General features: G+C 37.3%; 2 protein-coding genes across 3 annotated transcripts in view; one reads left to right on the forward strand and one right to left on the reverse strand.

Moving 5' to 3' along the window:
• Positions 1-8,780, reverse strand: part of s100a10a (S100 calcium binding protein A10a) — a 32,404-nt gene extending 23,624 nt beyond the window's left edge. Inside the window, exon 1 of the mRNA XM_079878311.1 lies at positions 8,564-8,780. The gene's annotated coding sequence lies outside the window, so the exon portion shown is untranslated. The remainder of the gene's footprint in view (positions 1-8,563) is intronic.
• Positions 8,781-10,095: 1,315 nt separating this feature from the next.
• On the forward strand, positions 10,096-11,750 carry dpm3 (dolichyl-phosphate mannosyltransferase subunit 3, regulatory). 2 transcript variants are annotated; one of them, XM_079878314.1, is made up of 2 exons: positions 10,096-10,192; positions 10,703-11,750. In XM_079878314.1, exon 2 carries the CDS (start codon positions 10,756-10,758, stop codon positions 11,032-11,034), a length of 279 nt encoding a protein of 92 aa, XP_079734440.1. In that variant the 5' UTR covers positions 10,096-10,192; positions 10,703-10,755; the 3' UTR covers positions 11,035-11,750. The 2 variants fall into 2 exon arrangements, with proteins under 2 accessions (XP_079734440.1, XP_079734441.1); XM_079878315.1 differs by lacking the exon at positions 10,096-10,192 and adding an exon at positions 10,202-10,361.
• Positions 11,751-27,448: the final 15,698 nt, after the last annotated feature.

Consider the following 27,448-nt stretch of genomic DNA (forward strand, 5'->3'; position numbering starts at 1 on the left):
CCATGGAGGTCACTACGGTCCGTCCTACATTAGCTCATTAAAACCGATGTCTGTTGCGGTCCCATGCGCTAACTGACGCTAGAAATAACTGTACGCTCAGCATGTGCCAATTAACTATGATGTCAATAGATGTAATTAAAAAGGGCATGAAAGGCAGGCCAGGCATTATGGGTATTTGGTACACTTTATGTTTATGCATGATGTCACTTTGTGTTTTGGTACGACAGCAAGCTAACTGTACAAGCAGTTGATGAGGCATACGTCCAAACTCAATGACTATTGACTGTAACAATGCTTTCAGCTAAAATGTGCTAAAAGCATGCTAAAGATTTATAGGCTTTTGAAAGTCTTAATTTATTAACATATCTAAACAAGCATATCTATATTCTAAACAAAATAATATAAAAATAATAATATAAAAAATCATACATGATATATATATATATATATATATATATATATATATATATATCAATAATATTAATATATTTTTAATTGTAATATTCATGATATTCATGAATGTATGCAAATGTCAATGTGTGTAAATTAAGTCAAGCTTTTCACAAGCATATATATATATATACAGTGAGGAAAATAAGTATTTGAACACCCTGCTATTTTGCAAAATCTCCCACTTAGAAATCATGGAGGGGTCTGAAATTGTCATCGTAGGTGCATGTCCACTGTGAGAGACATAATCTAAAAAAAAAAATCCAGAAATCACAATATAGGATTTTTTAAACTATTTATTTGTATGATACAGCTGCAAATAAGTATTTGAACACCTGAGAAAATCAATGTTAATATTTGGTACAGTAGCCTTTGTTTGCAATTACAGAGGTCAAACGTTTCCTGTAGTTTTTCACCAGGTTTGCACACACTGCAGGAGGGATTTTGGCCCACTCCTCCACACAGATCTTCTCTAGATCAGTCAGGTTTCTGGGCTGTCGCTGAGAAACACGGAGTTTGAGCTCCCTCCAAAGATTATCTATTGGGTTTAGGTCTGGAGACCGGCTAGGCCACGCCAGAACCTTGATATGCTTCTTACAGAGCCACTCCTTGGTTATCCTGGCTGTGTGCTTCGGGTCATTGTCATGTTGGAAGACCCAGCCTCGACCCATCTTCAATGCTTTAACTGAGGGAAGGAGGTTGTTCCCCAAAATCTCGCAATACATGGCCCCGGTCATCCTCTCCTTAATACTGTGCAGTCGCCCTGTCCCATGTGCAGAAAAACACCCCCAAAGCATGATGCTACCACCCCCATGCTTCACAGTAGGGATGGTGTTCTTGGGATGGTACTCATCATTCTTCTTCCTCCAAACACGTTTAGTGGAATTATGACCAAAAAGTTCTATTTTGGTCTTATCTGACCACATGACTTTCTCCCATGACTCCTCTGGATCATCCAAATGGTCATTGGCAAACTTAAGACGGGCCTTGACATGTGCTGGTTTAAGCAGGGGAACCTTCCGTGCCATGCATGATTTCAAACCATGACGTCTTACCAACAGTAACCTTGGAAACGGTGGTCCCAGCTCTTTTCAGGTCATTGACCAGCTCCTCCCGTGTAGTTCTGGGCTGATTTCTCACCTTTCTTAGGATCATTGAGACCCCACGAGGTGAGATCTTGCATGGAGCCCCAGTCCGAGGGAGATTGACAGTCATGTTTAGCTTCTTCCATTTTCTAATGATTGCTCCAACAGTGGACTTTTTTCACCAAGCTGCTTGGCAATTTCCCCGTAGCCCTTTCCAGCCTTGTGGAGGTGTACAATTTTGTCTCTAGTGTCTTTGGACAGCTCTTTGGTCTTGGCCATGTTAGTAGTTGGATTCTTACTGATTGTATGGGGTGGACAGGTGTCTTTATATAGCTAACGACCTCAAACAGGTGCATCTAATTTCGGATAATAAATGGAGTGGAGGTGGACATTTTAAAGGCAGACTAACAGGTCTTTGAGGGTCAGAATTATAGCTGATAGACAGGTGTTCAAATACTTATTTGCAGCTGTATCATACAAATAAATAGTTAAAAAATCATATATTGTGATTTCTGGATCTTTTTAGATTATGTCTCTCACAGTGGACATGCACCTACGATGACAATTTCAGACCCCTCCATGATTTCCAAGTGGGAGAACTTGCAAAATAGCAGGGTGTTCAAATACTTATTTTCCTCACTGTATATGTGTGTGTGTGTGTGTGTGTATAAAAATAAAGTACAAATGAAAATGTAAATAGTAATTGTTGTTTTCAAATGGCCAAACACTACCCAGCGAATTGCAATTTCAGACTAGCATATTTTCCCGAATACGTTTTTGTTCAAGGATTTTTTCTTTTCATTCCATTTCACTTCTGTTGAACATATTTTCCCAACTTGCCTTTTCCATTTTAACATCACTTTCTGAGATGGCGAGACCTCACTGCCAGTCAAAACAAGTGGATGGGCCAGAATTGTCCTTGCTAAAATAAATATGACAGTGTCCAGTTTATTGTTTTATAACAGCAGGCTTCATAATAACCCTGGACCACACAGACATGGCATGAGTTATGAGAGGGAACAGAGACCTGGCATGACTACAAGCTCTCACAGAGCTGCTAACTAATGGACTCAGTTGATTGGCCTAAAGCATCTAAGAATGAGATTTTCCTTTTATTAATAGGCTTTGTAGCAGCCCTGGGTGTTGCCTGTCACGATGTATGTCATATAGGAAGGCTGTGGATTTGTTCCCTCTGCGTGAAATGACCCGAAGAAAAGAGCTCTCAATAGACATGCTGTCATATCGAGTTATATTCAATAACAAAATAAAACTGCTCTCTGGGGCATTTTACATGTTCAAGTGACAGTCTGGGACTCCTACAGAGATCAAGTATGGAAACATAGGCTTTCATATACTTTTTTTGTGAGGTCAGAATGACGCAGATTTGAAACATTTGTGACTTCAAAGCATTTCCAGGGCTCTAAACAAAAGTTTCATGCTTTGATCGGACAGATTTAGTATGCAAGTACACCAGTTTTTATAGTATAGCAGAATGGCTTTTGCTCATGTAGCACTTATGGAGTGACAATAGCTTACAATAGAGAGCACAATATGCGAAGTGATTGATTAATAGTATAGGCTACTAAAGCTAACTCATATCTGGATAGTTATACTTCATAACTGAAGTTTCAATGTCAATGTAATTAGTAATTGTAGTTGGTCATACTTAGAGTTATATACAGATGCAGATATACTTAAAACAAAATGTCAGTGGTATGGCATTATCCTGTTGCTAGTTCATGGGATTGACCTCAGTTTCACCAAAAACAAACAATAAGAACAATAAGAGTCTCCAAAACTCCCTGAATGCAGCTTTTGTCTGAATGTGAAACAATGCACTGTGAAGATACACAACATTTGAAACACCAAACATTTACATATGTTTATATTTCATCAATTCAATGTCAACTCAGTTCAACATAGACTGAAGCTTAACAAGCTATTAAAGCTTTGGCTATTTTGAATGCAAAAAGCATTAAGCTAACTTAGCAGAGTTAGCAGATTTCAGAAGGTGAGCCAATCGTAAAGTACAATGTAAAAAAGTCTGTAAAAATAGGGCACAGTGTACTGTATTAATATGAAGTAATATGAAGGCTACTGCCAATACATACACGACACACTGCTGTGAGAAAGTAAAACATGCTGCTGCTGTACAATTTAGAATTACCCGTAGCAGATCTACACAGGTGGAGCTGGGGAAGGTGGAGGGTTTCTGAAAGCGCACTGCACTGCTAAGGCAAATGCTAACCAAGTATTTGGTTATTTGCTTTAAATATTTTTTGTTTTGTTTTATTTATTTAATGTTTTTGAAAGAAGTCTTCAGTGTCACATGATCCTTCACAAACCATTCTTCTTACATACACTCACCTAAAGGATTATTAGGAACACCTGTTCAATTTCTCATTAATGCAATTATCTAATCAACCAATCACATGGCAGTTGCTTCAATGCATTTAGGGGTGTGGTTCTGGTCAAGACAATCTCCTGAACTCCAAACTGAATGTCAGAATGGGAAAGAAAGGTGATTTAAGCAATTTTGTGCGTGGCATGGTTGTTGGTGCCAGACGGGCCGGTCTGAGTATTTCACAATCTGCTCAGTTACTGGGATTTTCATGCACAACCATTTCTAGGGTTTACAAAGAATGGTGTGAAAAGGGAAAAACATCCAGTATGCGGCAGTCCTGTGGGCGAAAATGCCTTGTTGATGCTAGAGGTCAGAGGAGAATGGGCCGACTGATTCAAGCTGATAGAAGAGCAACTTTGACTGAAATAACCACTCGTTACAACCGAGGTATGCAGCAAAGCATTTGTGAAGCCACAACACGCACAACCTTGAGGCGGATGGGCTACAACAGCAGAAGACCCCACCGGGTACCACTCATCTCCACTACAAATAGGAAAAAGAGGCTACAATTTGCACGAGCTCACCAAAATTGGACAGTTGAAGACTGGAAAAAAGTTGCCTGGTCTGATGAGTCTCGATTTCTGTTGAGACATTCAGATGGTAGAGTCAGAATTTGGCGTAAACAGAATGAGAACATGGATCCATCATGCCTTGTTACCACTGTACAGGCTGGTGGTGGTGGTGTAATGGTGTGGGGGATGTTTTCTTGGCACACTTTAGGCCCCTTAGTGCCAATTGGGCATCGTTTAAATGCCACGGCCTACCTGAGCATTGTTTCTGACCATGTCCATCCCTTTATGACCACCATGTACCCATCCTCTGATGGCTACTTCCAGCAGGATAATGCACCATGTCACAAAGCTCGAATCACTTAAATAGGTTTCTTGAACATGACAATGAGTTCACTGTACTAAAATGGCCCCCACAGTCACCAGATCTCAACCCAATAGAGCATCTTTGGGATGTGGTGGAACGGGAGCTTTGTGCCCTGGATGTGCATCCCACAAATCTCCATCAACTGCAAGATGCTATCCTATCAATATGGGCCAACATTTGTAAAGAATGCTTTCAGCACCTTGTTGAATCAATTCCACGTAGAATTAAGGCAGTTCTGAAGGCGAAAGGGGGTCAAACACAGTATTAGTATGGTGTTCCTAATAATCCTTTAGGTGAGTGTATATTATCTATACAAGACAAAACATTAACCTCATAATATTAACTTTTGCTTACGATGTACAAATATTGTAATAGTGCAGAAACAGATGTATGGAGGGGCTCTAAAATAGACCAGAGAACTGCTGACAGGAGATTGAGAAAAGCACATTCCTGTTTCCATATGTCTTTCTTTCCATCCTTTGTGTCTCTCTGGTCTTTTTCCACGGCAGAAGCAGAAACAGGTGGACTTTGACAGGAAGGCCACAGATCCCTTGCTTACACTCTCATACACCTTCTGACTTTGTATTTAGGCAGGTTAGAATTTATGCTGTTTATATTTCCCCCATACTGTGAATATTTATGAGTCCAGCTGTCCTTTGCTCAGTTGTCTTCATTAATGAAGCGTTTGACTTGTATGAAGGATTATCAACAAAATGCCTAAAAACCCACTGCAAGAGATCAAAGCAGTGATCTCACAAGTCACCGAGACAGCTTGACTGTCCGTGTCAGGATTTGGCCGGGACTGAGCCTAGGAAAGGTTTTCATACTGAAGACAAGAATGATGGGACCATTCCTCCAACGTACACAGATACTGGAAAATGATGACAGATCCAGCCAGGTCGACTCTGAATAGCGTAGATACTTTCCATCAAAATCACATCTGTGTATTTTAGATCAGTTCAAATATTTAAGAACATCAGCCAAACATAATAAGTGATTTTCACATTTATAAAGAAAATCTGAGAAGTGTTTGCCCATGCAAAACTCGCCGTCATTAGGATGGACCTCAGGTCTTTTGCTTGCTGAGGTTTTCTGAGTGATTCTTTTAGCAAATGGTGTCAACATCATGAATGAAATCAAAGGTGAAGCTACTTTTAAATACATGAATGATTCATCAGTGCATGTCACTGCAAAGAGAACAAATTATAACTGAAGTTTGGGTGTGTACAAATCCCTAATCCGATGAGAAATACTGTGGTGCATCAGAAAGCACAACTAATGTAATGCATTTATATTGCTCTTAAATAACATAATTGCTTTGTGGAATTGTACAACAAAACAAAGTGATTTCATGAACTCATGGTCAGTCTCTTGATATGAGCTTGTGTGTGTGTGTGTGTGTGAAAGAGAGAATAGACTGAGACTAAGATCTCACTCAGGCACAGGAAACAGAGGGTTCCTGTTTGTGAGCCATGGAACTATTGTCTTCCTCCCTCCCTCTCTTTCTCTCTCTCTCATAAACACACTTATCTGCAATTGTTCCCTTTAAATCATATTTTGTCTGCCTCATCTAGAAAGGCTCACATTGGAGCCATGGAGTGTCTACAGTGCTTTCTCCTTTCAAACCCTAAATTAATTTTCACTTTTATCTTATTTTTCTTTCTCTTTGCCTCCTCCTGCATATTAGGAACGTTTTTTTTACACATCAGGCCTCCGGTGATCCTACATCCTGCTTAGTTACTGTTGCTTGGGTTAACAGTGATCATTTCAAGGACATTTTCCACCACTGGCGACTCACTCTTTATATATCCCAATCTCTCACACACACACACACACACACACATGCACACACACGCACGCACACACACTGTACAAAGTGTGCATTCTATCCCCAAACCTTACCCCTAAATTTTTGCATTTCCAAAAAACATCCCTTAGTATGATTTATAAGATTACATTTTTGTTTTAAGTCCCCAGAAGGACAAGGATTTCGGACATGGCCATCTGGGGACATTTTGTCCCCATATTGCAGGGTGTACCTAAACCTATTATTCATGAAAATGATAATTCTTTTTTAGAATTAAATAAAATATTTTTAGAAATAAAAAATAAGACTTTAGGGCACAGCTAGTTACAGGCCTAATTTATATATATCGTTAGTAATATAAAAAAAGAAAATAAATTTATACTTTTTTTTTTCAGCAAGGACATATTTGATCAAAAGTGACAGTAAAGACTGTTAAATGGTTATAAAAACTTTATTCAATTCACATTTATATGTAGCATATAGCACTTTTCATATAGTTTCAAAGCAGCTTTACAGAAAATTCTGAAAGATGAAAAATGCTGAAAAAGATGCATGTCTACATTACAATAATCTGTCCAAAGTGTGTGTAGAGGTGACTGTGTCCAAAATATACACGTCTATATTTCAAATAACTGTATAACAAAAAAAAAGTATAACGTTTTCCACAAAAAAATGAATGAACTGCTCTTAACATTGATAATAATAAGAAATTATTCTTGAGCAGCAAATCAGCATATTAGAATGATTTCTGAAGGATCATGTGACACTGAAGACTGGAGTAAATATTCAGCTTTGCCATCACAGGAATAAATTATATTTGAAAACATTAAAATACAAAACAGTTATTTTAAATTGTAACAATAAATGGAATAATATGTTTACTGTATTATTTGTCCAATGTAGTAGCTCATGTCTGGGGACAATTTTGGACCTAAAGTGTAGCTATATAAACCTACACACACACACACACACACACACACACAGAGTGCAGATCTCTTCTCTCTGGGTGGTGGCAGGGGACCAGAGTTTAAGCATGTAAGCTATTTAAGCATCTGGATTTAATGCACCATTAAGGTCAACGGCTGACCAGTCTGCACCTGTAGATCTCCCCACCAAACCCAACAGCCCCTCCTCGCATTCTGTTCTGCCAGCCTTCACTATTTCTACACTTTCTCTCTGTCATTTCACCAAAGCTTTCACATTCTGAAAACAATTTTTTTTTAAAGAGTCTTGTCCCTGAATCCCTATTTTCTCTTTCGACCTTTATCTTATTCTTAAGTTCTCTGTGTTGTCCTCCTCCTAACACCCTCGCTCCCTCCATCACCCCCTCTGTCTCAGTGCAGCCTGTTCTATTGTGTCTGCCAACTGCTCCCTGCTGGATCACAGGTTTCCTGAGCTGGAGAACTGGGGACTGGCAGCCTCGAACACTGTGAACGGCCAACTTGCTTTTTTCCCACTGAGCTTCGTGTATGTTCTGCTCATTGAACACGTACTCCTACGCAAACGCCCAGGCAGCAAAGAATCACACAGATTACGAAAAGAATCACAGCCCTTACGGTCCCCACAGATAGATAGATTGATAGATAGATGTGACGTTATCATACATTACTGGGCAGAACTGCAAATGGATAGCCTATAGTGCATTCCTTTTGCATGAATTTGTCCACATTTATTTTTATTTGCATAATCATTTCTGCTCTTATATCTTTGGTAATAATAGTTTTAATGAAATCAAGGTAGTGCTGCACAAATCAGTGGACTGAAAGGGCCAAACCCCCACACAAATGCCATCCTTGGCCACATTTCGTTTTTTACAAGCACTTGCAGTATTGAAAGAAGCAGTCGCTGACAAGTGTAAACATCACTAAGAATAACCTCGCGTTTGCTGTGAGGGTGATGTTTTTCAGGAGCCTCGGTGCTGTCTGTGAGTAATGTTTATACCTTCTTGGCTGGTGAGGAGGTGTGATGGGTCATGGACTCGCTTCTGTTCTCCATGCTGAATGGGCGGATGTCACCCGCGGCATCCACAAGACACTGAACTGCGCCAACAGCCAGAGAGACAGAGACGAGCACGGCTTCAGACTGATACCGCGCAGGCGTTTCATTTCCTGCCAGGGTTCCAGATAAACCAGTGCATCCCACTCGAGGAAAACGTGGCTTAGAGGGTTAGTTCAGCCAAAAAGGAAAAAAATCTGTCATTAATTACTCACCCTCGTGTCGTTACAAACCCGTAAGACTTTCGTTCATCTTCGGAACACAAATGAAGATATTTTATATGAAACCCGAGAGCTTTTTTGTCCCTCCATTGACAGCTAAGCAACTACCACATTCAAGGAACGTTAGTAAAAGACATAATTAAACTAGCATGGTTTAACCTTAATTTTATGAAGAGACACAAGTGCTTTGTTTGCACAATAAAACAACTTTATTTATAAAATAATATTATCCAAAGCGCCTTCGCAGAACTACGTCAACTCACGCGTCGTGGTGCTCCTCCTTCAATATTTTAGTAAATAAAGGGTTGCTTCATAAAATTGGGTTTAAACCATTGGAGTCACATGGATTACTTTATTACCTTTCTGGACCTTGAACGTGGTAGCTGCGTTGCTCCCAATGGAGGGACAGAAAGCGCTCGGATTTCATCAAAAATAACTTCATTTGTGTTCCAAAGATGAACAAAGGTCTCACGGGCTTGGAACGACATGAGGGTGAGTAATTAATTACAGAAATGTCATTTTTGGGTGAACTATCCCTTTAATAGACCTTATATTATGTATTAATTGATTGGATTGATATTCTTTAAGGTAATTTAAACATAAATCTGTCAATCAATCAATTAATCAATCAATCAAATAAATAAATAAGAATTCCAAATATACAAAAATATTGGCACAACAGTTCAGCACGCAACATACACTTGGGTTTCTTTCATTTTTTTATTTTAATATTTAAAGGGACAACAGACTTTTTAAAAATACATCTCTTTAAAATGATACGCTCTTTCAGTTTATTAAATATCGAAATATCTTATTTTTTTAGAATTTAAAACAGTAGATCTCATTTATTCTTTATTTAAGAGAAAGCAAGAAAATTTCCTTTTCATAAAATAGGGGTTGATGTTTAGGGTATTTTAAAGATATTTTAAGGCTGGCTGGCTGGCTGGCTGGCTGGCTAACTAACTAACTAACTAACTAACTAACTAACTAACTAACTAACTAACTAACTAACTAACTAACTAACTAACTAAATAAATAAATAAATAAATAAATAAAATAAACAAATGCCATTTCCTAAACTCCTAAACTGTTTCAACTGTTACAAATTCAACTGCACAAAATACAAACAATAAAATAAACTTGGGCTTCTTTATTTTTCTTTCATTTAATATTTAAGAGATACACAGACAGTTATAAAAATACTGAAACATGGTTTAAATTGGTCGAATATGGTCCTGTAGTGTTTGTTGTGCATGATTCTGAGGACGTACACTACATGTTCAACAATGCTTTTCGGCACCTACGTCATCAACGTGCGTTATTTTGAAAGTGGTGAGCTGGCTTTGGATTACGGGTGAGAGAGTTTATTTGTATATTATCAGTGCATTTTCATTGTACTTATTTAATGTTCAGGAGCTGATCATTGTTACTAAGTTAAAAGATTACCTCTGTGTTGCGTTGTCTGTCAGATTTCACTGTAACCGCCTGTTATCATTAGCATTCATGCTAGCAGTTCAGTTCGAGTGAGTGCTACATTTGTAAATAACGCCAGTGTATTTCATGGTTTTTCTGTATTATTCATTTCTTTATCTTCCGATTTCTTCAGCTCCAGCACAAGCCATATTAATTGTTACTGTCAGTTTTAATCGAATGCACTGGAAGAAATAGTTTATTTATAATGTAACATAATATAAGCATATTAATAAGTATGTTTTTATTTTTAATGTAAAACATTCATACAGTGTTCTATGTATGGCCAAATCTAAATTGTCACTTTGAAATCAATAAAGAAAAACAGTGTGTGTCATCTAATATATGTTAAACAGTACTGTCTAACCTCATAGAATCTCATTTATCCTCATAGGTGGATTCTTCGGTTATAATCTTGCCCTCCTCCATCCCACAATCATCTGAACCATGACCAAGCTTCTGGAGTGGCTTCTTGGTTGTTCGCTGATAGGCATGGCATGGGGACTCGTTACCTTTGACCTCCTGGATTTGCAGCTGCCTCCCCAGTATAGAGAGCTTGCGTGGCCGATGCCGGTGTATCTGCTGGTGGTGTTCGGCTGTTATTCACTGGCAACTGTCGGCTACCGTGTGGCCACGTTTAATGACTGTGAGGACGCAGCCAAGGAGCTGCAAGCGCAAATAAAGGAAGCCAAAGCGGACTTGAAGAAGAAGGGACTGAAGATGTGAGAATTAAATGCAGCTCCTGTTTTTTCTTCGTATACAAATGCAAGTTTCTGTTAACTTTGTGCCCGACATTTCCTCTACATTGACACTAGGCTAATTCTATGGATGTCTGTGCTATAATATGCACTCAAAGCTGCCCAGCTTGGTTCAAGTCTTTATTTCAGTATGATGTAAATGATTATTTGAATATAGCCTAAACACCTGTGAATGATCTATTTCCAGCTTCAGGACAGGCTTATTTAGAACATTACAGGCACATTCATGTATTGTCAATGCAGAGCAGTGCTATTTTTGTACAACCTCTAGTCCAGAGTGTGTGTATTTGCATTGGCCTGGGAATGAATACGTCTTTTTTTGACCCAGATGTTTTTAACAGAGTCAGAATTCTGAGTCAGACTTAGAAACAAACCCACTATGTTGATTCACGCTTGAACAAGGGTAGCGTTAAAAGATGTGGAATAGAATTTTGATGTAAAATGTAAAAATGATTGCGAACTGTTGTCCCTTTTACCTTAAATTAGGGTTTCAATTTGTAAATGAAATCCAAGTAATTTAAAGCACAGTATGGGTCAAACCATTTAATTATGTGGTCCATATTAAATGAAGTGACCTGCTTGTGTTTTGAAAATAATGCACAGATGAAAACTGTTTTTCCTCATAAGACATTCCACATGTTGAAAATGTATGTTTGATACAAAAATACAGACTGATTCATTCTCGACTGTGTTTAATTCATGTTCTGTTGCGCTTCTCACGGTGTTGGGGAGTAACTAGTTGCACGTAACGGTGTTACTTAATTTAATTATCCGTTACAGTTACTGAGAAAAAAATGTGTCATTAAATTACAGTTATGAAAATGTTAACGATTACAAAGGGGGTTACATCTGAATATGTTCTGTAAAACGCTAGGGTATGTTGAATAATATAATTTTTTTTGCTTTGCCTGTTTTTGATGTGCAGGACACCTGCCATTTAAAGGCCGTTTAGTAAAGCGATGCTCGTCATTGGTTCTCTTGTTTGAATTTCCAGTGTTTCCTGCCATAGCTATGCAAAGATTTGATTTCAAAAACAGTATCATAGCTATTTCTTGTTATGATTTTAAATCTGTATTTAACCTCAGAACAATCTCAAAGTAAAAAATAGGCGCTAAAGTCTGATTTTGTGGTGGTTTGCTTTAAAATTAAATTATTATATAATCTTAATTCAAGCGAAGGATTTTGAAAGTCTGACAGTAATCAGTGTTGAGGACTATTGTAAGGTTAACCCTGCCTGGTTTAAAAGTTTGAAAATGGTTAACAGTTGAAGACATTCATTAGAAATTTAGAAAAATAATCAAATGTAATCAGTTACATTATTAAAGTAATAGAAATAGTTACACTACTTATTACATTTTAAATAGGGTAACTTCTAACTTGTAATCTGTAACCTATTACTATTCCAAAGTAACCTTCCCTTCGACACTGTCTTCTCATTAAAGTTGGCATAAAACACAAGTTGTGAAGGGCAATTGTATACCCTGAGTAGGTACTTATTTTGAATAAGTAATTACTTTGAGGCCACTAAAAAAGTGTGTTCTATATAGTATGAAGGTTTGTAGTGTGAATGTAATCCGGAAGTACTACATTGGCCATGTTGTCATTATCATGTGACCTAACAGCATGGCTTCACTTCCATTAATAAAACTTCCCCTGTGGTCTCATGGGATAGTAAAGTACCCATCATATGCACACTTCATAATCTCGCTGGAAGTAGTAGTCATCCGGGTACTTTTTGCCTGCTCTTTTACTGTGAATTTGGACATACTTCCTCTGTCGCATACTGTTTTTCGTCTACGATATAGTAGGGAAGTATGCGATTTCGAATGCAGCCCAAGTCTTTTCTCTCTAATGTGACGTATATATTCGAGTGAATTGACTTGATTTTGTTTGTCAGGAATTGATTGGATGGTTGTGGTTTGCCATTGGTCGATCTTGTGAGTGACAGGTTGTCCCGCCCTCAGCCAGTAAACACCTCATCAGAGAAGAGATGATTAAATCAAATATTATGAGGGTAGATGAATTTTGAAAAATAATGATGTGTACCGATAATACTGCAATATTCCATAAAATAACAAGAATTGTCCATTTTGATTTCATGGTGACTTTAAATGTTGGTCTCAAAAAATGAAGTTTTGTGCACATAAATTCTGAAATGTGATCCAGGTCCATGTGTTGGCTCTTAAAACACTAATCCCAAAGCCACTAAGTGCACACGGGCGCTGTATATAGTGCTGAATTAATCTGGTGCTTTTGGCAAGCAAAGCTCATTCGTTCTCTTCAGGCTTAAAGTAGGCTGATGTAACCTCAATTTTTAGGCCCCTTATAGCCCCTGTGAGCAGGCCTATACCTGTCTGTAGAACAATAAAAAGTAGTTTTTTTTAATAAGTTTGCACTTTCTCATATGAGGAGGCTCAGCCTAACTGCTGATTGGCTCCTGTTCAAAGCTCTGATGTGATGTCACCCCCTGCAGCCTCTTACAAGCTGTTGTTAGTTAAGGCCTGTTTTTCACAAACCCATAGTAGCATATGAGAGAACAGCATCAGCATTTTCCTCTGAAACCACAGATTAATTAACACCATGTTTATGCTTCGAGATGCAGCTTAAACTGAGCAAAATCACAGTGTTAAGAGCTTTGAATATATGTGTCTGAATGAAGAAAGATTCATTGATCTGACGATTCAATGACCCATTATTGAGAAGCAAGAAAGAAAATGCTCTGCTCCACGGTAATTTTCTGGTCCAGATCAATAAATCTTTCTTTGAAATGTAGGCATTGTCAGTCTGGGCATGTTTAAAGCACACAAGTAAAAAAACCAAACAAACTCATTTTGTGCTCCATTAAATAATGAAGATACAGATTTAGAATGACATGAGGGTGAGTAAATCTTCCTTTTTTTTTGAGTGAATTCTTTTTTAAGAGAATGTATAAAGTCCAACAGCTTTTAGATGCTTGTAAACAGAATTTGTAATAGTTATTTCGAGTGTTGGATTTCTGAGTAACATTTTGTACAACATGGCTTAAAAAAACAACAAGCACATTTGTCTCAGCTGACCTGTTTCAACTGCCTTTAGGGGTTAGAGACGCCACATTTTGTGAAATGTAAGACAGGTCACGCTGCTGTTGTACGTCAAGAGACCTTTATGCACCATACTTCACATTTTGTCTGTTATGCAACATGATACTTCTTCTGGTCTGTTATTGTTGGGAGAATGAACTGTATGTGCCTCATTTAGATTGAATGCATGGTTATAACTCAAACCAACAGTGACTCAAAAACGAATCTGGACACTTAGCCTAAGTCACAGAGAAATGTATGAATGTTATTGAATTTGACCATAAAATTGTGTTTAATTTAAAGGCGTCCTATTATGCTCTTGATTTTGTTTTTGGGGTTTACTAGAATATGTTTTCATGCTTGATTGTTGAAAAAAATGCATTATTTTTCACATATTTTACATTATTACAGCTCCTTTCTCCCCAGTCTAGTTGAACGTGTCATTTTCGGTGAATCCCCACCCCTTACGAAATAAGAAACGTGCTGTGATTGGTTAGCTGGCTGAGTGTGTTGTGATTGGCAGCACGTAGTGGGTGTTCGGGAAATGTCCCGCCCCTCCATAACCGCGAGTTCTACTCAGATGTAAACAATGGCGTCAATTTCAAACCATTTCGAGCCCGTTTCAGACTCTGAAATGTTAACGAACAAGAGGATTTTGCTGAACGAATTTCAAGCAAGCACGCATTTCAGGACATTTCAGGGTGCTACGTTTTTTTGTGTGTAATTTTCATATAGATAAGATGTTATCCACCATTTAATCATATTGGTCAGAAAACTATGGTAATATAAACAGTAGCCTAATTGATCACAAAATCATGGATCATTTTCCTAAGGGGGCGGTGAACAGTCTTACAAAAGCAAGAGCTTACAAAAGCTTAAGTAAACACTACATCAATACTGTTAATTAGCAGGCTAGTGGAGGCAAAGCTTTGCCCTTCGTTAACATCATCGCAACTAACGTTACATAAAGCTTAGGCTATAATTAGAACTGTTAATAGTTCAACACAACTACAAATAATAAGACAAACTTATAAGTTGTGATCCATAAACAACAGATTATTCTGACAAAATGGGAATGGCTACGTCTTACAGGAGAAGCTTTTGTGTGTAAAGCCTGCTTTATACTTTCTCCTGGAAGCTGTTCTCCGTAAAATGTGCAGCACACAGACAAACGTTAAAGTCATAACGTTCAGGAACAGTGTTAAAAATAAATAATAACCTCATTAAGTTTGCCAGCCTTAGGACAAACTTTTTCTGGGGGTAAAAAACAGCGACAACAACTCTTCCTCTTCTCTAAAGCAGCCCAGCATGGCCTCACCCTTTGTTGCATGTTCCCGGGGGCAAGGATTATGTAAATTTTAGGGTTTGTGATGTCATCAACCTGGGAAGAAGCTTGTTGTAGTCCCTACCAGCCGTTTGTTGTAGTCCTTAAAAAGCTATTTCTGTAAAAGAAAATATCTCCCTTTGCATTGAACTTTGAGCACTGTAACTTTGCAGATGTTGTTTATGGTCAAACATTACACAATAACTGAAGTTAAAAAAGTGAAATCATAATCAAGGACCCTTTTAAAGAAAGTAAGCACATGGACACTTAATACAAAAAAATAAAATAAAAATAAAATAAATAATAAATAAAATAAGTAAAAGGTTTTAAACACATACTACAATATACTCATTTTTAAAAATGTATTTTTATTAATATTACTATATGTGTGCAGTGTTGGGGAAAGTTACTTAAATAACAATATTTCATTACTCCCTATAAAGTAACGTATTGTGTTAGTTACTTTTTATGTAAAGTAATGTTACATTACTTTTGCGTATTTTCTCGGCTGGGTTTGCTTGTTTGTTTTTAAATAACAAGAAGGTTACATTTTTGGTAAATGTAAAGCCTCAGAGTGACGTAAATGCGAATTCAATCCTGTAGAGGGCGCTGCTCAAAGAAACCTTCCAGCTGTGCTGCCATTCTGGATTCCAGAAGAATCAGACGCAGCGGAAGAAAGTTCAACACTCTTACTTTAGCAATAAAAAAAAAAAAAAAAATGAAACACAAATGTGATGTTTATCTAAAGTCATTTTTGGTTATTAGTGTGTTTGAATTGGATTATCAGCAGCAAAGACACTGATTACTAAAGTGATATTAAAGTATATTTGTGTAGTTTAAAGGAGAACTCGGCATCTCTAGCGAACTCTAGTCACTTCTTCGCTGATTTTTCCTTTTGTTGTCACATGTTTTCCCCACGAGCTCCCCCTACAGCTGTGGGGGGGGGGGGGGGGCGTATATTTCACAACACGGTCGTAAAAAACTCACTTGCGGCGGCCATAGACATAATAAATACATAGACGCCCTATTGGCCGCTGGATCGTACGTCAACGGCGCCGCCATACTGCGGAGGGCAACTTTCCCTTACCTCTCATAACGAGAGTTGAGAAAAATGCCTATTTCTTGTGCTGCTTGGGGCTTTACAAATTGCCACACAATTGAAAACAGGTCTCAGGGAATTACCTTTCACAAGCAAAACTGAAAATTTGTTACTGATTGCATTTCATTTACTATTTTTATTTTCAGAGGAGAAAGGCCGCGAAATTTAAAAATACTACTGTTATTGTGTCACGAAATGTAGTTTTAAGAGTTTTTCAGTCGACAATGTAGTTGTTTAAAGCTCAAATCTGTGGTTTATTTATAAAGATAGCGCCTTTTTAAAAATGTTATCTGACGGTTTCGGAGTTGTGAGATCCAGCGATCACCGCGGGCGCTCAGCGCTCATGTACCCCGCCGAGAACAGCCTTGCCTCGGCTTGTGCTTCTGAGTTTTGACTTCCGCCGCTGTCAGTCTAGTGAGAATAATTCGTCTTGTGTTTATCTAACGGGCGATCTTTGGTTTCATTAATCTATAATTTGTTCCTTGGCAGATTGTTTTGGCTGAGGGCAAAGTGAAGTTTCTTTATATAACTTTATATATTTCCGCTATTTAACTTTAACGGTGTAGCCTGCTGTATGTTTGACTGAATCGTTTACTTTATTTCTTGACTTGTATAGCTTCTTATACCTTTTAAAAACTGAAATTTAACAAAAAGAGACAGGGTTGCGTCATTTTATTTTATATAGCCTATGTAATAATATTTTAAAATGTATAAATTTACATGATTTATTATTGTTATTATAATAATATACCACTTGCGATTATCAATCTATTATAGTTATGCTTTTAAATTATTTTACTATTCATAGTAACTATTTAACTTATTATTTTTTATTGTCTATATTCTGTAATTTATATTTCATATTCTATTGCTATTATAGTATTATACATAAACTATATGCTATTATCAATATATTATTATTATTATATTAGTACTTATGATATAACATGTCACTCACTCACTATATCGCTTTCACTCACTCACTCACTCACTCACTCACTCAACATGTCACTCACTCACTCACTCACAACATGTCACTCACTCACTATATTGCTTTCACTCACTCACTCACTATTTTTCGAGTGTCTGTACTTTATCAGAGTGTTCTTCTTTGGGAACATTTTACTTCACAACATTCCAAAACATAATGTCGTACTTTTTACTGCACTACGTTTTATATTGAATTTCATTTAATACTTAATTACATTGGAGTAATAGTAATTCAAAGTTTTACTCAAGTACAAGATAGTAGTACATTTCTAAATGTACTTAAGTATCAAAGGTTAAAAAAAAAATTGGACCATAGACTTTTATTTATGTAATGTAGTGCAGTAAAAAGTACGACATTATGCTTAGGAATGTAGTGAAGTAAAGGTTTTCCAAAGAAAAACACTGATAAAGTAAAAATACTTCACTACTGTTCACCTGTACAATTTACTTTACAAAGTAAAAAAGTAATTTTTCAACTACATGTCAACTAACTCTCAGTTGAGTATTAGTAGACTGTAGTACAGTGTTAGTAGACTGTTAGATCAGGGTACGAGTTAGTAAAAGTGACAAGTAGTTGTACAAGTAAAAGACCAATAAATTGTTAGCAGATATTAAGCAGACAGTCTACTAATACTAATATGATGCTCTTTTTTTCAGAGCATGACCAAAGTTTTCCATTAAATCTCTAATTATTATGTTATATAATTATAATGTTTATATAAATATGTGTATATTACACATATACATATTTATAATATACACATATTTATATAAACATTATAATTATATAACATAATAATTAGAGATTTAATGGAAAACTTTGGTCATATAATATATGTTTTATAAAGTTTAAAACCAACAGATCATATAGAGAAACACTTTGTCCATACCACCCTGTCACAGTGAACCACTCCGTGACATCAGTTACCACCCCGTCACGGGGTCATTTTTGTTAAAATTTTAGGGAAAGGAAATACAATTTTGCATAAATTAATGTTGAATGATGTTCTTGTTGTGAGGACTAATCAAATAAATGTAACTTTATTTGTATTTTTTAAGTGAATTTGTTTTTTCAGTACAAACAATGAGGCCATTGACATGTCGAATTCATATTTCAAGATTCAAAAACTAAGCAAAAAAATAATGGATTAAATTACAGACTTTCGGTTGATGGTTTACAAAAAAGGGACAATTTACTATTAGGAAAACATTAGATTTTAAAAATATATTTCTTGTTTTACTACTCTAATGGCATACATATTGTCCGTGACGGGGTGGTACAAGAAAGACTCCCATGCCTGAATAAAAAGGATAATATTATTAAGGATTTTGTGCCTGAGGTGGGAAAATATATATTTTTGGAGGATTAACATATCTTTAAAGGTGTAAGTTTTTCAAAAATAAGTTTGTTCTTAATGAAAATTTGGAAAATTGCAAAGTGGAAATGGCACCCGTTTCGTAGAATGACTCTTATATAATTATACTTTTCATTACTATTTTATTTGCTGTATACTGTTTGTTTATTTTATTGACTAAACTATTTACTATTAGCCTACCTCTCACTTTATCTTATATTTACTATTTGCATTGCACTGTAGTTGTACCATATCATATGTATTACCATAAAGGATCCATCAGTTATCTTTGTTATTGCTAATATCGGGTCAATGACAGAATATGCTTTTCCCACAATAAGAAAACTTTATTTAATTTAATGTGAAAATTAAATTATATCTCAGTATGGGGGTGTTCACAATTCTTATCCAAGAATGAAAAGCCAAATACATGACAAGCCTGAGCTTTGGCCATTCCTTATTAAAAAAAAAATATATTTTATAAGTCTAACTATCGAGATTTTAAATAACTACAGATGGAACTTTTTTTGTACACCACGTACAAACCACTGAAATCGGTTGATAAATGTAATTTTTTGGGGTTTTTATACAGAAAAACCGCAGCTCACCTGTTTACTTGCATTTGATTACAGCGCAGTCTTGCCCTCCACAAAATGGCGGACGCGTTGACGTATCGCAGCAACGTTGCAAAGCGGCCAATAGAGAGCCTAAGTCCCGCCCCTCCGCTTCCGGCTCATGGGACCTTATTTCGGAAAAAATATGTATGGAAGTCAATGGCGAGAGATAACTTATCTTTTTATTCCGTCTGAACTGTGCCCTGAACTACACATATGATGTTTGTCAATTTAAAAGGTAATTATGAAGGTCAAGAAAGTCGCAGTTTGTCATAAAACAGAAGAGTAACGTTTAGTTTTATGTGAAAATCGCTCAATGAACTACATCTCTCGTCTCGCACTATGTACGTCACAAGATCCGTTGCTCGTATGTGTGTATTCTGGCTCAAAACACTCAGGCATGACGGCGTAACGTTACGATTATAATGTAAGACTATAGAAAACATGACAGACGTTAGCTTCAGTAAAGTTAGCTTCATTCATTGAGAGAAAAGGTATGACGTCGCATGTGTGCCTTCTGGGTTTGTAGTCTTTGTAATTACGTATTTTCACAGTCTTATACCTCAGCAGTTTTACATCAAGCTGCGACTTTCTTGACTTTAAAATGTATCTTTTAAATTGACAAACATCATATGTGTAAATCAGGGCACAATTCAAACGAGATCAAAATATTTGTTGTCTCTCGCCATTGACTACCATACAATATTTTTCCGAAATAAGGTCCCATGGTGGTCGACCGGAAGGGGAGGGACTTAGGCTCTCTATAGGGGGTCTATGTATTTATTATGTCTATGGCGGCGGCCTCCTCCCCCTCTCTACCGCTGCTCATGTGCGTTTGTTTTGATCGGAGCAAGCCAACTGTATCGTGTGGAGCTATGTCTACCGAGGTGGGTAATCTGGTAATACATCATACATGCGTGTGTGTTTATGTCGAATTGCCGTAAAGCAATTTGTGTTTCGCGCTCGTTCTCGTTCTCGCTTCTCACGAGACTTCCAATTTCTATCTTGCCGGGACGGTATAGTCCCTAAGTTGCAAGGTTGGTTTTCCGCCTGGGAACGCTGGGGGGAGCGGGGAAAGTCACCAATATCACCAGAACAGGTTGTTTAACCATCCAAATGAATTCTAGACAGTTTTATTAAGTTAAAAAAGTTACCAAGTTCTCCTTTAACATGTTTCATCATTGCAGTAATATTCTGATTCTGCGTTTTCATTTTGAGGAATACTGAATCTGTTTTTGTGACATGAGTAAAAATTTAGTCTTGAACACATTTAGTCTTGAACTACAATAATCATCATGTTTACACAGCGCACACAACCTCTGCATACTCCCGATTTTTCTCAACATAGGGACAGGAGAGATGTCAGTCAATAAAAGGGAAAACAAAGTAACCTGCATTACTTTTCTGAAAAAGTAACTCAGGTATTTTTGTATTAAATTTAAAAGTAATCCGTTATTTAAAAAAAAAAAAAAAAAACAGTAAAAGTAACCTGATTACGTAGCTCACATTGTAATGCGTTACCCCAGGCCCGAACACTGTGTTTGTAAAATATAATTATACATAATTATTGTCTCAGATACAATGTAAGTATTTGGACATTTTATGGATGTCAAACTTAAAGGAAAAAGGCTATGAAAAAAAATCAGTTAACATTTTCCAATAGCCTACGCAGCCAAAATGATGTCAGGAAAAGGAAATTTGTGATTTACATTTTGATGAAAAATAAAAAAGACAAACATTATTTTTCCTTTGGAATAACATGCACTGATGAATCATACACAAGAAAACCAGGAATGTGTATCAATAAAGTAAATAGCATCAATTTGGATTCCATGTTGACTTGAAATGACGTTCAGTAAAACTCCAAGTACACCAAACGTCTGAACGTCTAAAAATGTCTGAGTCGTGCGCTGCCAACATATGAACAAAGAGAAATACTATCTGGTGTGCCAGCTGCCAAACGTTCTCCATGGCCTTGTTAAAATAAATATGAATGTAAAAAAGACGGAAAAATGAGTGGAAGTGTAGAGTAATGCCTGAAAACTTTACCTCCTCTGAAGGTATACGTCAGTGAATGTAAACCTTATTGTTTAAGCTAATTAGCTAACTGTTTCAGTAACATGTGCTAGCAAGGTGTGTTTGTCAAAGAATGTGAAACCATGGTACAATTCCAGCTCTCTTTCTCTCACTCTCCAAATATGCCTTTATTAGGACAGAAACCAGTAGATACTTCCATCCAAAAGTATGCAGAAGATAATACGTCCTATAAAATCGATAATAGCCATTTTTCCGAGACGTTGGTGTTCACCACAAGAGTTTGTATTACATGTTTGCTTCAATAGCTTATTAAATTGTCCGATCAAAATCTTGGTAGCGTTTATGGTTTTGGCTTGAGTGACTCTGTGAGTCTTATTTTCACATCTTAATCGAAGCTTTTGCTTTATTTTCTTTTGCCAGCAAACATGCAGAATGAATGGTTGAACAGATGTCTAAAATCGGCAGCTCTGTAAGAAAATTGGCCGTATCAGACTCAGCAGTTTGGTCTGTGCTTTCAGAAATAGCATCGTGGTGGATTTCTCCAGAAATTTATGGCAAGCATATCTTGAAATTCAATCACATTTTCATTGTCTGAACAAGAACTTATGCCCAATCCATCAAGCCGAGCTAAAATCGAGATGTAGCGGCCCTCGACCCCATTCTGAGAAGCTGCTTGACAGTCTTTGTTGTTTAAATGGCTTGATAATAATTATGGGGTTTATGTATTCATATTTCTGATATTGTTGGACTGGTGTAGTATTTCTCTGGGTTTGGCTCTGAGTCTTTGAAATAGGATAACCCATTCAATAATGAAAAAGAATGAAGTTTTTCTTGTCAATTTATCAATATTTGCTTGCTCTCAATCCCCAATGAATTCAAACGAAAATCTTAGAAATCCAGGTTTTATTCAATGCTCACAAAGACATTACTTGTAACGCCAGCATAGCTTTATTTTCTTTGACTTGGCAACCATATCACGCTGGAACTGTACCATGTTCATTCAGGGTTCACTGAGCGGTCTACTTTTAATGCCAAATCAAAAATCTGATTTCCCAATTTCTCCAGCTATCTCTGATTCATCTAAAGATTGAGAAATCGAGGTTAGGTGACGTGCATGGTTGTAGGCCAGCACTTACCTTTGTTTTTAACACAGAGAAAATAAAATAACGGTATTCTTGTTGAACAAGTTATTGGTGAAGGTTAAACCTAAAACCTGTTTTAATTGGCTTTCAAATGTTTATTTAAATGCAAAGTCTTGTATAAAAAATTTTCAGAAAAGGTGGGAAATCTGAAGATGATTGATGATGAATGATTTCTGAAGGATCATGTGACGCTGAAGACTGGAGTAATGATGCTGAAAATTCAGCTTTGCAACACAGGAATAGATTACATTTCAAAATATATTCAAATATAAAACAGTTATTTTAAATTGTAATAATCTTTCACAATATTAATGTTTTTACTGTAGCATATTTTAGGTCAAATAAATGCAGCCTTGGTGAGCATAAGAGACTTCTTTCAAAAACACTTTTGAATGGTGTATATCATACTTGTACACATCAACATGATCATCACACATGTTAATTTGAGTTTTAAATAAGCTACATTTAAAGCTATAAGGAATTGAGCTACATTTTATAACAAACACCTGCATATTAATGTCATCATTCTTTTACGAGTCTCTCCACCCCCGTTCATGTTGGATAACAGTATGAGACATATGCTGTCTGAGGAAGACTTGTGTCATATTTCTCTCCCCTTGATGCCCATGCTGTGCCCAGACAAGTTGCTGCTGTTCTCCAACCTGCTTCCTCCACCGATGACTGAATATGGGAATGTGCAAAAATTATATTAGACATAAGACCTACATGAACAGCCTGTGCTGATTTCACAATATACTTCCAGTTAAATTTGTGACTTTCATCCACTATTCCTGTTGTGATTGTATAGACCTTATGTAGCCCCACCCCTTTTCAGCGCTGCCGTCATTGTTTTCTGGTTCTAGTTAAGATTTTACAGATTAATGAATGAACCGCTCGTTTTAAAATCTTCCCGGTCTACTGTCATTTGTTATGGCATTACAATGCTCATGATAACTTTCGTTAACTCTACGATAAGTAAATCCACTTCACCAGCTAATTACTCTTCACACTGTTTAGCTCCAGTCTTTATGAAGCCCCTACTTCTGAAAATGCAATATGCTCTGATTGGTCGGCTGGATTGAGTGTGTTCTGATTGGCCAACCTCTTTGACGGTGTTTCGGAAATGTCACGCCCCTTACCATAACCGTGAGTTTCAACACAGTACTAATGTAACTGAACCTGGCCTCACCTCTTTTTTTTTCTTTTTTTTTTTGCGTATGCCTTTTTTTTTAAATAGAATTATTTAAATAGGGAATATTGTGACGTGTACATTCCAGGAAAAAAAATCAAGACTACAATTGAGGCGTTTCAGGGAGTTCAGAAACAGTACTGCTTACTGATATAGAGAATGGTGCATTCCATTTGTCTTCGGAAGTGGGAAATTCCTAATTCAGTTGGAACATGTATCTGAAACGCCCCCTCAAGTCGAAATTGCGAATCTCAGGGGAACTTCAGAATCCAATATGGCTGCTCAGCGCATCAACTGTAGTAAAACAGTAGTCATAAATTGTTTATTAGCACTTCTAATCTCTGTGAACATGATACTTCAGCATTATCTATGAAAAATACTGCTTTTTTATGTGTTTGTATTCTGAAAGAGCAAGCACAACAAGGGTTTGCCTGGATGCATCCATCTTAGTTTTCCAACCTGGAACGTAGTCAACTCAGGTGTGATGTCAATCCCAGCTCCTACATCCCTCTTCAGATGTAAATGGAAGATAGGCTGCTCATTCATCTGCCAATGGATGGAGCTTGACATCCAACTCCCCTTCGTTGGACGTAATGGGTGGAGCTAGACGGCCCAACCACACTTGAACCCTATCTATAAACCTATCTATCGCTAAACATAACTCCACCCATTAGGTCTACAGAGGTGGAGCTGGACTAGACTCCACCCATTACATCCAGAGAGGGGAAACTGGACGTCATTTGCCTCTGCAGTGAGCACCACTTGAAATACACTCACCTAAAGGATTATTAGGAACACCTGTTCAATTTCTCATTAATGCAATTATCTAATCAACCAATCACATGGCAGTTGCTTCAATGCATTTAGGGGTGTGGTCCTGGTCAAGACAATCTCCTGAACTCCAAACTGAATGTCAGAATGGGAAAGAAAGGTGATTTAAGCAATTTTGAGCGTGGCATGGTTGTTGGTGCCAGACGGGCTGGTCTGAGTATTTCACAATCTGCTCAGTTACTGGGATTTTCACGCACAACCATTTCTAGGGTTTACAAAGAATGGTGTGAAAAGGGAAAAACATCCAGTATGCGGCAGTCCTGTGGGCGAAAATGCCTTGTTGATGCTAGAGGTCAGAGGAGAATGGGCCGACTGATTCAAGCTGATAGAAGAGCAACTTTGACTGAAATAACCACTCGTTACAACCGAGGTATGCAGCAAAGCATTTGTGAAGCCACAACACGCACAACCTTGAGGCGGATGGGCTACAACAGCAGAAGACCCCACCGGGTACCACTCATCTCCACTACAAATAGGAAAAAGAGGCTACAATTTGCACAAGCTCACCAAAATTGGACAGTTGAAGACTGGAAAAATGTTGCCTGGTCTGATGAGTCTCGATTTCTGTTGAGACATTCAGATGGTAGAGTCAGAATTTGGCGTAAACAGAATGAGAACATGGATCCATCATGCCTTGTTACCACTGTGCAGGCTGGTGGTGGTGGTGTAATGGTGTGGGGGATGTTTTCTTGGCACACTTTAGGCCCCTTAGTGCCAATTGGGCATCGTTTAAATGCCACGGCCTACCTGAGCATTGTTTCTGACCATGTCCATCCCTTTATGACCACCATGTACCCATCCAATTTCAAATTGGTTTCTTGAACATGACAATGAGCTCACTGTACTAAAATGGCCCCCACAGTCACTAGATCTCAACCCAATAGAGCATCTTTGGGATGTGGTGGAACGGGAGCTTCGTGCCCTGGATGTGCATCCCACAAATCTCCATCAACTGCAAGATGCTATCCTATCAATATGGGCCAACATTTCTAAAGAATGCTTTCAGCAACTTGTTGAATCAATGCCACGTAGAATTAAGGCAGTTCTGAAGGCGAAAGGGGGTCAAACACAGTATTAGTATGGTGTTCCTAATAATCCTTTAGGTGAGTGTAGAACATAGCATAACTCCCTTTGGACCGAACTTAGTGTTTTGTAACTTTGCTGACCTTTTCATGCTCAAACAGCAACATTACACACTAAAGAAAGTTGAAAATGTAAAAAAGTAAAAAAACGTATTTACAATATTCAACTCATTTTTAAAGTCAATTTTAAGTTGAAATGACAAACATCCAAGTTGATTATACTTAAAAATTGAATGCAGCAACTTTTTTTTTTTTTTTTACAGTTTAACAGGACCTGTTTAAATATGACTAGACAAAGTGTTATCATAATCTGATAGATGGTGTTTGTCTTATCAGATGAAAAACAGAAATGGGATACAAAGCCACAGTATTTGCCCCAACTTGCACGAGTATAAACCGTGCTAAGCATATTTCTTGATCAAAGTTGTGTGTGTGTGTGTGTGTAAATGCAAACCTTCTCTCAAAGTGGATCTGTAGCTCAAGGACAAAAGCTTAACATATTTATCATAAAGCACAGAAACAGATGTGCAGGACCAACTTAATGCATTATCTTGCAAAAAAAAAAAAAGAAAAAAGAAAGTAACACTCTCAATCTTCAGGAGACATTCAAAGCTGATAAGAGAAGGCCAACATTTTTCCCAGAAGTGAGATGAATAATATGCAGGAAAGAGGGAGAGATCTTGCCTCTCTTTTTTTTTTTAGACTCTTTGACACTGCTGAAGTTCATCTATTTCAATTTCAGAAAAATGCACAAATTTGTGGAATTGCACGCTGCCCATTAGCACAAAAAACACTTTGACTCAAGCCTACAGAACAAGATTTTTAAAGATAAAAATATTATAAATTATTGAAACGATATTAACTTAATTTAAATATACATCAGTTATACTTCTTAGGTCTAAATATTGTACATTTATATTTTAAATACTTTTTTACTTTTTTTACCTAAACTTTTTTGGTATCTCTACCTAAACAGATGTCCTTTTTCCACGTCATACTGAGCGCTTTGTCTGCAGACATGATTTTTCATACCGGCTCCTGTTTTGTCCCCTTTTGTCGGTCTTTGGACTAACTCTTTGTGGTTTCTCTTTAGCAATAATGACTATTTAAAGCAAAAGTCCTCTAGTCAAGTGCCACTTATTCCCTTTAAACTCCCTAATCTCTTCAGAGGAGGTCAAACGGTTAAGAGAGGGGCTGATTTACAGTCGTGGGGTCAAAGCTCTGAAAACACACAGTCAGGGTGTGAGCTGCGGAACCAGTCTGCAGTGTGACAGCTGCTCTTACGGTCACAGCCATAAAAAGAGAGGAAAAAAGAAAAGAAAAGAAAGGCCTCTGGAGATGAGCAGGAGGAAGGGAGGAACAATAGCGTGTAGGAGACAGAGACAGACAGAGAGACAGAGAGAGAAAAAAGAGAGAGCTTAAGGGAAGGTAAATGAAGAACTGAGGCTGAAAGAAACGAAGAGAGTGAGAAAATGAGAAGCTGCGATACAGAAAGAGATGGAGACATTGATAGGTAAATAAAACGAAAGAAAAGGTCATGATACTGCATGAGTATAGGTATAAAATACAGCATGAAAAAAGATTCAACAAATGGTCAGTGAAAGGAGGTTAGAACCTGAGGAGAATTTTTTTCCTATTCATTTTCTGTGAGGTTTGCAAA

The sequence above is a fragment of the Squalius cephalus genome (assembly GCF_949319135.1).
Source record: "Squalius cephalus genome assembly, chromosome: 8".
Classification (NCBI taxonomy): domain Eukaryota; kingdom Metazoa; phylum Chordata; class Actinopteri; order Cypriniformes; family Leuciscidae; genus Squalius; species Squalius cephalus.

Bases quoted from the DNA above. Each gene is read 5' to 3' on its own strand.
- dpm3 (XM_079878314.1), top strand. From the start codon at position 10,756: ATGACCAAGCTTCTGGAGTGGCTTCTTGGTTGTTCGCTGATAGGCATG.